This window comes from Salmo trutta, chromosome 10 (assembly GCF_901001165.1).
Source record: "Salmo trutta chromosome 10, fSalTru1.1, whole genome shotgun sequence".
Taxonomy (NCBI): Eukaryota; Metazoa; Chordata; class Actinopteri; order Salmoniformes; family Salmonidae; genus Salmo; species Salmo trutta.
The window spans coordinates 4197249-4205936 of NC_042966.1; the positions used below are offsets into that span (position 1 = coordinate 4197249).

An 8688-nucleotide genomic window follows, 5' to 3' on the forward strand; every position below is an offset into this window, starting at 1 on the left:
TATCTTATAAGCCACTGAAAAACCAAAGGATGGACTCACCAGCAAGCGCCTTCTCTCATGCTGGGAGGACTTTCTGGACAGTGTGGGTGAGTTTCTACACTGAAATAATTTACGACAGAAGGACACCGTTTTTATTGCCTACCCGATTAGTTAATTATTTCCAATTACTATAGTTATATTTTAGACTACTTGATAATTTGCTGATGAACAATTGGTTAAAATTGAGAACTTCCCCAAGGAGGAGAAACATAATGACAGCATTAACTCTATTTCACTGTACCTGGATTGATGCAATGTTATCATATATGGACAATGAAGTAAATAACATTAAAATGGAGTAATACTCTTTATTTCTCTCACTCTCCCTTTCTCTCTCTCTTTCTCTCTGTCTCTCACACACTCACACACACACACACACTCTCACACACACACACACACACACACACACACACACACACACACACACACACACACACACACACACACACACACACACACACACACACACACACAGAACTACTTTACGGAAGTTGTGGGAAGATATCTAAGCCCAAAGCCCACTAACATAGGGTCCAATGACACAAGTTCAAGACAGGAAGCCACTGCTGCATGACAAACAGACGACGTTGGAGATGGTGCGAAACATGAGTTAAAGGCAACTGAGGTCACTTTTGAAACAGGCTCTGAGCTTAAGAAACCACGACCTGTCGTTGCCTGGGAACAGTGCAATGTCATCATTGGTCCAGGGCTCGGCAGAGAAAATGTGCAGTACACTGGAAAATCCAACAGAGGGAGTGATAGCAAAGCATCCCCGGATGGGGATGATGTAAAACAAGAGCAGGTGGACCGAACAGAAAATAAAGACACAATCCAGCATGTTACTAAAGAAGAATTAAATATGGGGAAAGGAGTCCAATCAGTGATATTCACTGGGATCCAGATTTTATTCAGAGAGCTGACATCTGAAAGGTCAAAGGGTCAGGGAGCACAAGGACATACTGACAGTTACAACTGTGCTGAAGCAAATAGATTAAGAGGTGCAGTGGGAGCAAGAAAAGAGGAGGAAGAAGAAATCCCCGAAGAAGTTACTGAAGAATTCCCCTGTTGTAAAGAAGGAACCAAAACAGAAGAACATGAAAATGATAAAGATGGAGAAATACATTTTGATATAGAGTCCCCAAACCTTACATCAGCCTGTGCTGAACCTGCCACACTTTTGGATAAGAATGGAGACAAGGAAAATAAGGACAGATTAATGATACACGATGAGCAAAGTACAGAGGATGAAAGCATGGTAAGATTAAATGAAAAAGATGGAGAGGAAGAAATGGCAGTACTCTTCATGGAGACAGACAAAGAAGGGTGGAAAGTAGCAGAAATAGTAGAATTCTCAGAGGGAGGGGGGATAGCGATGATCTGTGTGTAATCAAAGACAAAATGAGTTGAGATGGTAATGAAGTGAAGAATGGCATAGACTTGGAAGAACTTAGGAGGAAGGAGAGAGAGGAAAAGAATAGAGCAATAGAAGAGATGGACAGAAGAGAACAGGAAGAGATATTGGATAGGGGCTTTGGACCGTACAATGATTTCCAAGTCTCAGAAAACAATAACAAACATGAATATGCTGACAATCGTTTGAAGTTTGATGAAGGAACTATAGAGAAGCTTGATCAAGAAAATGACCCCAACCCACGACTGCTTTGTGAAGGATTATCAGACGAAGATAGAAAATTGGGAAGAGGCCAGGACATCTTTGCTTCAGAGGCAGAGTTAGAATTGCAAATAGCCTATGACAAAAGAGTCTTTGTGTCAAATGATGAGATCACTATTGTTAGAGACGAGCAGAGAATGGAGTGCAATATTGAAAGAATTCACAGCACAGTGTTAGAGAAAAGAAAAGGTATCAGAGGATGGATCCAAAGTGATTGAGGACGGGGGCAGTAACAAGATAGAAGACGTTGTAATCAATATTGGGACAAAGACTGATACAGAGGCAGAGGATGTGAAAGATAAAGTGACTGGACTGAACACTTTCTTTAATCAAGAGAGAAATGTTGAAGTTGAGAAAAATAAACTAGAGGATGAAAATATCTCAAAAGAAGACGAAGACTCCCTTAATGAAATGGAGGGAAAACCTATTGCAGTGATTGATGCTGTGGAAAACAATAGAGTGGAAACCAGAGGCGTGGCAAAATACATTTCCCCTGGGCTATGTGAGGACCCTGTTGTGGCTCAGGAGTCAAAACGTGTGGCGTGTGAAGAAACTCGAAAGGAAATTCCTGAAATCAACAATGGCAAAGAGTTAGACGAGAATACGGCACCGAAGATCCTGGAAGTTGGCGACGATGAAGTCAACACCACCCATTTACAAGAAGTACACACCGATCGTGATACCAAAGAGTTAGAATGTGTAGAGAACACTGGAAAAAGTTTTACATCTGACAATTCACCAGTGAGTGAACTCATGGAAGGGAAAGAAGATCTGAAAACTGTTGAAGGATTATTTGAAAGTGAGGATATTGTGAAAACCTCTGATACAGTAGTAGACGAGCACACAGTCGAGAAAGCAGCGAAATCACTGGGGGAAACGGAGAGAAGAGATTCTGTATTACTGAATGAAACAGATACTCAAATACTAGAGGACCTAGTGAAGACAAAGGCTGAAGCACATGAACCTATGGAAATTGAGGTAGGACTGTCAGAGGAAGCAGCAGAGACAGATGTTTGTTTATCAGCTGAGACACTGAGAACAGAGGCTGGATTATACAAAGAGACAGAGGAGATAAAGACAGAGTTTAGAGAGGGATGGATGGAGTCGAAGGCTGGGGAGACAGTGGGGACAGAATTTGAATCAGTGAAGGAGACTCAGGCAGATATACCAGAAGTGAGGACAGGGGTTGTGCCATTAGAGGACAAAGATGAGACAGAGTCTGGATCAATACAGGAATCAGCAGATACCGATCTTGGATTACTAAAGAAAACTGTGGAGGAAGGGTTACAAAAGGGGGCAGAGGTAGACACACTAGATGTGAGGACAGTGACAGTGCTATCAACAAACACAGAGGAATTAGTGGAATCTGAGGCTTGGGGCATGCTGGAAACAGAATCTAGATTAGTGAAAGAACATGAGGCAGAAATACCAGATGTGAGGACTGAAACTGCATCATCAGAACGAACTGTGAAGACAGAGGCAGGATTATCAAGGAAAATTACATTGTACCCATCATCAATTCATACAGAGGCTGTGTTTCTCACAGAGACAAAGGCCGTGTTATCTAATGAGTCACTGGAAACAGACAATGGATTGTCAGACAAATTATCTGAGGTTGGTACTAAATTACAGGGAATGGTAGAGGCTAGTTTATCAGATTCAACAGAAATAGAGGCCAAATTATTCAAGGCAATGGTTTGTGGAGAAGTTGTACTATCACAGGACACAGAAGATGGATTATCAGAGGAAAAATATAATATAAAAGGTACATTAATGGAGGAATTAGTGGAGTCAGGGGCTGGGGAAACATTGGAGACTGAAAAGGGAGTCATGAATGAGACAGACGCAGCAATACTTGATATTAGGATCGAGGAATCACCATCAGAGGAAACAGAGTCTGGAATAGTTGACACAGAGACCGGAATTGTTTGGGAAACAACAGCGATTGAGTCAGAATTATTGGAGGAATTATCTGAGACTGACTCTGGATCACAGATGGACAAAGAGACAAAAAGACAGAGGATTGAGACAGAGCCATCGGTGGAGACAGACGTAGAGGAATTAGTGGAATCTGAGGCTGGGGATACGGTGGAGACAGAAGTTGGATTAGTGAGGACAGTAGCCGAATTACCAGAGGAAGTTAGGCCAAAGATTGAGCTATTAGAAAAAATGAATAGAACAGGTGCTGATTCATCAGAGGACACAGATGAGACAGAGGCCAGATTTTCAGAGGAGATAGAGACTGCTTTAGTAGAGACCAAGTATGGGTTACAGAAGGACATAGATGAAGACATACTACATGTGAGAACAGAGACTGTGTTGTCATTGGAAACAGTAGAGACGGATACTGACTCATCAGACAAATCACTGGAGTCCAGATCACTTCAAATATCAGAGGCTGTATTATCTGAAGAATCATTGGATAGTGAGGCTGGATTAAAGGAGATTTACACAGAAATACCAGATGTGGAGAAAGATGCTCGATTATCAGAGGAGACTGTAGATGCTGGATTATCAGAGAAAACAGATGTGTCAGACACAAAATTAGTGAAAAACACAAAGGCTCTATTAATGCTAGAGGCTCAATTTTCAGATGCGACAGAGGCTGTGTTAAAAAAGAAGGCAGAAGATAACACGGCAAACAAATCACTGGAAATTGAGGTAGGATTATTTTGTGAAACCGATGATACCGAGGCTTTGGTAACAGAGGAAGTTGTGAAGACAGCGCCTGGTTTATTGAAACAGACAGATTTTGGATCACAGGGTCAATTACTGGAGATCGAAGTTAGAATAATTGAGAAATCCCAGGTTGGGTGGTCTGAGGAAACTGTGGAGACGGATGCAGGATTACCAGAGGAAAACAGAGGGGAGGGTGCAAAAGCAGGATTCAGTTCCCCATCAGGAACCGAAAATGTAGACCAAAATCTTCAGCTTCAGGTAATAATAATAATAATAATACTTTCTCTATTAAAAGGATACTTCAGGATTTTGTCAATGAGACCCTTTATCTACTTCTCCAGAGTAAAATAAACTTGTGGAACCATTTTTAAAACCGGGGAAGTAGATAAATTGCCTCATTGCCAAAATCCTGAAGTATCCCTTTAAAAGAATGCAATCAAATACATACGATTGTGATATCTAATCATGAGAGATAAAGCAAACATTAGTCTCTTTCATAGATTTTATTGGATTTGTTTCCATTATTTTTATGTCATCGAAATTAAACTTGATAGCTTCATCTAAAAAGATGTTATGAATTTGAAAATTTGTCAGTAAATCAGTTGTGTTTAACATACCATTGCAGTTTGACACCTCCGCTTTGGACTTCACTGCTCAAAAGTCTCGCATTGCCCTCAAGAATCCACATGCCCGTCCACCCAGGGATCCCCGTACACTTCTACAGATGCCATCTTTGACCCCCTCCCCTTCAAAACCCACCGTACACATGCCAGTCAGAGGTCCAACAGCGATACCAATGAGGGGCATGGGCGGCATCGGAATCAAACTGCCTGGTAAGTTGAACATAGAGAAAATAGGAATTGAATGTGTTGCCCTACTGTATGTGTGTTCTTTCATTCTCTTATTGTTGGTGACACAATGTTCTGACAGATAATGATGATGCCCAGATTTAAGTGTGTGTCACGCCCTGACCAGGGGAACTCGCGCACTGTGTCTCCGGTACGGCTGCACAGCCCAGTGCGTTCTGTGCCAGCGCTCCACACTTGCCAGGCTAAGGTGGGCGTTGAGCCAGAACGGGTGATGTCAGCTGTGCACTCCAGACCTCCAGTGCGCCTCCTCGGTCCAGGATATCCGGCGCCGCTTATGCGCACTGTGTCGCCGGTGTGCAGTCACGGTCCAGCACGTCCTGTGCCAGCACCTCGCCCTTGCCGGGCGAATGTGGTGCGTGTCCACAGTCCAGTCTGGCCCATCCCTGCTCCCCACACCAAGCCAGTGGTGCGTGTCCCCAGTCCTGTCCGGCCCATCCCTGCTCCCCGCACCAAGCCAGTGGTGCGTGTCCCCAGTCCAGTCCGGCCCGTCCCTGCTCCCCGCACCAGGTTAGTGGTGCGTGTCCCCAGTCCTGTCCGGCCCATTCCTACTCCCCGCACCAAGCCAGTGGTGCGTGTCCCCAGTCCAGTCCGGCCCGTCCCTGCTCCCCGCACCAAGCCAGTGGTGCGTGTCCCCAGTCCAGTCCGGCCCGTCCCTGCTCCCCGCACCAGGTTAGTGGTGCGTGTCCACAGTCCTGTCCGGCCCATCCCGGCCCCCCGCACCAAGCCGGTGGTGCGTGTCCCCAGTCCAGTCCGGCCCGTCCCTGCTCCCCGCACCAGGTTGGTGGTGCGTGTCCCCAGGCCAGTCCGGCCCGTCCCTGCTCCCCGCACCAGGTTGGTGGTGCGTGTCCCCGGTCCTGTCCGGCCCGTCCCTGTTCCCCGCACCAGGCCCACGGCGCGTGTCCACAGTCCGGCACGGCCTGTGTCCGGTCCACCGGTGACCAGTCCTGTTCCGGTCGGCGGCTCCGCTCCGGAGCCTGAGCATGCCGCTCCACCGTGGTCCAGTCCGGGCCAGAGGGGTAGGGCTAGGGTGGAGGCAGGGGGAGAAACACGCCCGGGGCCAGAGCCTCCACCGAGGGTGAGGGGCCCACCCGGGTCCCCCCCCTAATAGACTTTAGGTTGGTGCGCCGGGAGTACGCACCGTTGGAGGGGGGGTACTGTCACGCCCTGACCAGGGGAACTCTGCTATTTTGGTCAGGGTGTGGTATTTCTATGGTTTATTTTCTATGTTTTGTTATAGCCTTTCTTTGTGGTTTATTTCTATGTTGGGCTCGGGGTGATTTCCAATCAGACAGCTGTCGCTAGTTATGTCTGATTGGGAATCACATTTAAGTTCCTTTCCCCCCACGATGTTTGTGGGTTGTTGTCTCTTTGATTTTGAGCAGCTAACGTATCGGTAATTTCTTGATTTTGTGTAAGTGTTTATTTCGGTGTAAAAGAATAAACATGTGTTCGCTCCCAGCTGCGTTTTGGTCCGCTTCCTCGTTACCTGACGCCGAACGTTACAGTGTGAATGGATATCTTTCTTTGTTGTTTGTGTTGCTATGATGTTGTTCAGGACTCAGTGCAGGGCTCCCCATCTTAAAAAAGACCGGAAAGGGGGTGAGAGGTGAAAAAAACACAGAAAATATCCCTCAGGTACCAATCAGATACTTGCACTTTTTGAACTCAACCTTTGAATAGGTCTAGTAGTATGTTTATTATTCTGACTCTTAATTTGATTTGGCAATGTCACCTATTCAACAGAAATCTGAGATAGAACAAGATGTAATGGATGAATCCCCCAAGAAAGAAGAGACGCAAAACAAGCAAGAGGAGCGCAAAACAAAATGGACACCGCCAAGACATCCAGGGTAGGGAATCAATTGAACTATTTTCTACAATATTCTCTTAATTTCTTGTTCAAAATAATTTATGGAGATATTGCCTATGTTAAAGTTGCGTCAATTCGATCTGGTATCGGAACAAAATAGTCAGCACATAGTAACTTCTGATTTCTTTGTACTTTAATTAATGCAAACCCTTGAAGGGTAAATAGGTGGTTCGTATATACGGGCTCCCTGTAACACCTCGCCGGGCAAAACAGAGAACTGAAAATGACATCATAAGTTCTTCATTAAATACTCTGACAGAGATAGTTCCCGCTCACTGCTGGCCTGTCAGAGGGAGGATGAGCGTGGTTTAAACTTACTCATCCTATCGTTGGCGTGCAGGCTGGTCCCAGCCTCTAGACGCATCTTTGTTGCCAAGCATAGTTGTCTTCTAGCTTATCTTCGTGTGTGTAACCGAGAGTCAGACACTCAAGGACAGTGCCTGTTTTTATGCTACAGCCATCTTCCATTCTACCAGCCCCTCCCGTACACCTGTCCTTGAGCGGCCCCACAACCAGGCAGTGTGTGTGTGTGTCAAGAGTCTACTCAGCCTACACTCCTACTAGCCAGCAACCCTCCAGTTAGTCATGTCTATTATATGTTGCTCAATCTATGTTAATACAATATAAACCTCTTAGTGCATTACAGTCCGTTCATACTTAGGCCTACATCTACTGTAAATGGTAATGCATCATATCTAATAAGTGAAATAAAACCCAACACCTATATGAATGTCACTCCTTTTTATTATAACACCTTTGTTCAATATATATCCACCAGATTTGGAAATCCCCTGATGATGAATGAGCTGAAGAACAAGCTGAAGAAGACTACAAAAGGGAGCGGAGATGATTGACAGGACCTTTTTTCTCATTGGTGAACCATGGTCCATGAATGATGGGCTTTAATTTATCATACGTATCTCTATTTTATTTAAATCCCTGTCTATTTCTTTTGGATGTCTTTGTATGAACATTTTCAAATAAATAATATATTTTAGTTTTGGACAGTTAACTTGTTCCAGAGTGTTTTTAAAAACTGGTGTGATAAAAAAAGTTGACTGCTCAAGGCATTAAATTGATTCAAGAAGACTATTTGTGACATTTGTTTATTTCTTTATCAGTGGGTTTGTTTCAGCAAAAATACATCTCTTATGCATTATTTCCATACTAATAATTTATATTTCTACTGTAGTTACCTACAGGGAAACCAGCTATAGCGTCTTGAAATTTTGGCTAGCCTATAATTGCCTATATACTGATAGGTCTTATAAAGATTTTATATACACCTTAAGATAGATTACCAATCTTTTTTCAAATATTTTCCCAAAAGTCCTAGTCTCAGCTACATATTCCATCTACACAGTGGCGACCCGTCACTCAGGGCAGGTGGGGCAGAGCCACACTTTTAGGTAAAAAAAATAGATATATATACACTGCTCAAAATTAAAGGGAACACTAAAATAACACATCCTAGATCTGAATGAATGAAATAATCTTATTAAATACTTTTTTCTTTACATAGTTGAATGTGCTGACAACAAAATCACAGAAAAATAATC

General features: G+C 44.0%; 1 protein-coding gene across 3 annotated transcripts; it reads left to right on the forward strand.

Moving 5' to 3' along the window:
* The first annotated feature begins 530 nt into the window (after positions 1 to 530).
* On the forward strand, positions 531 to 8221 carry si:ch211-136m16.8 (uncharacterized). 3 transcript variants are annotated; one of them, XM_029764138.1, is made up of 5 exons: positions 531 to 4648; positions 5016 to 5223; positions 6815 to 6894; positions 7003 to 7109; positions 7908 to 8221. In XM_029764138.1, the coding sequence occupies exons 1-5, from the start codon at positions 2123 to 2125 to the stop codon at positions 7981 to 7983; spliced, it is 2997 nt and encodes a 998-aa protein (XP_029619998.1). In that variant the 5' UTR covers positions 531 to 2122; the 3' UTR covers positions 7984 to 8221. The 3 variants fall into 3 exon arrangements, 2 of the variants coding, with proteins under 2 accessions (XP_029619998.1, XP_029619999.1); XR_003879648.1 differs by lacking the exon at positions 6815 to 6894; XM_029764139.1 differs by lacking the exons at positions 6815 to 6894; positions 7003 to 7109; positions 7908 to 8221 and adding an exon at positions 5321 to 5405.
* The last annotated feature ends 467 nt before the right edge of the window (positions 8222 to 8688 follow it).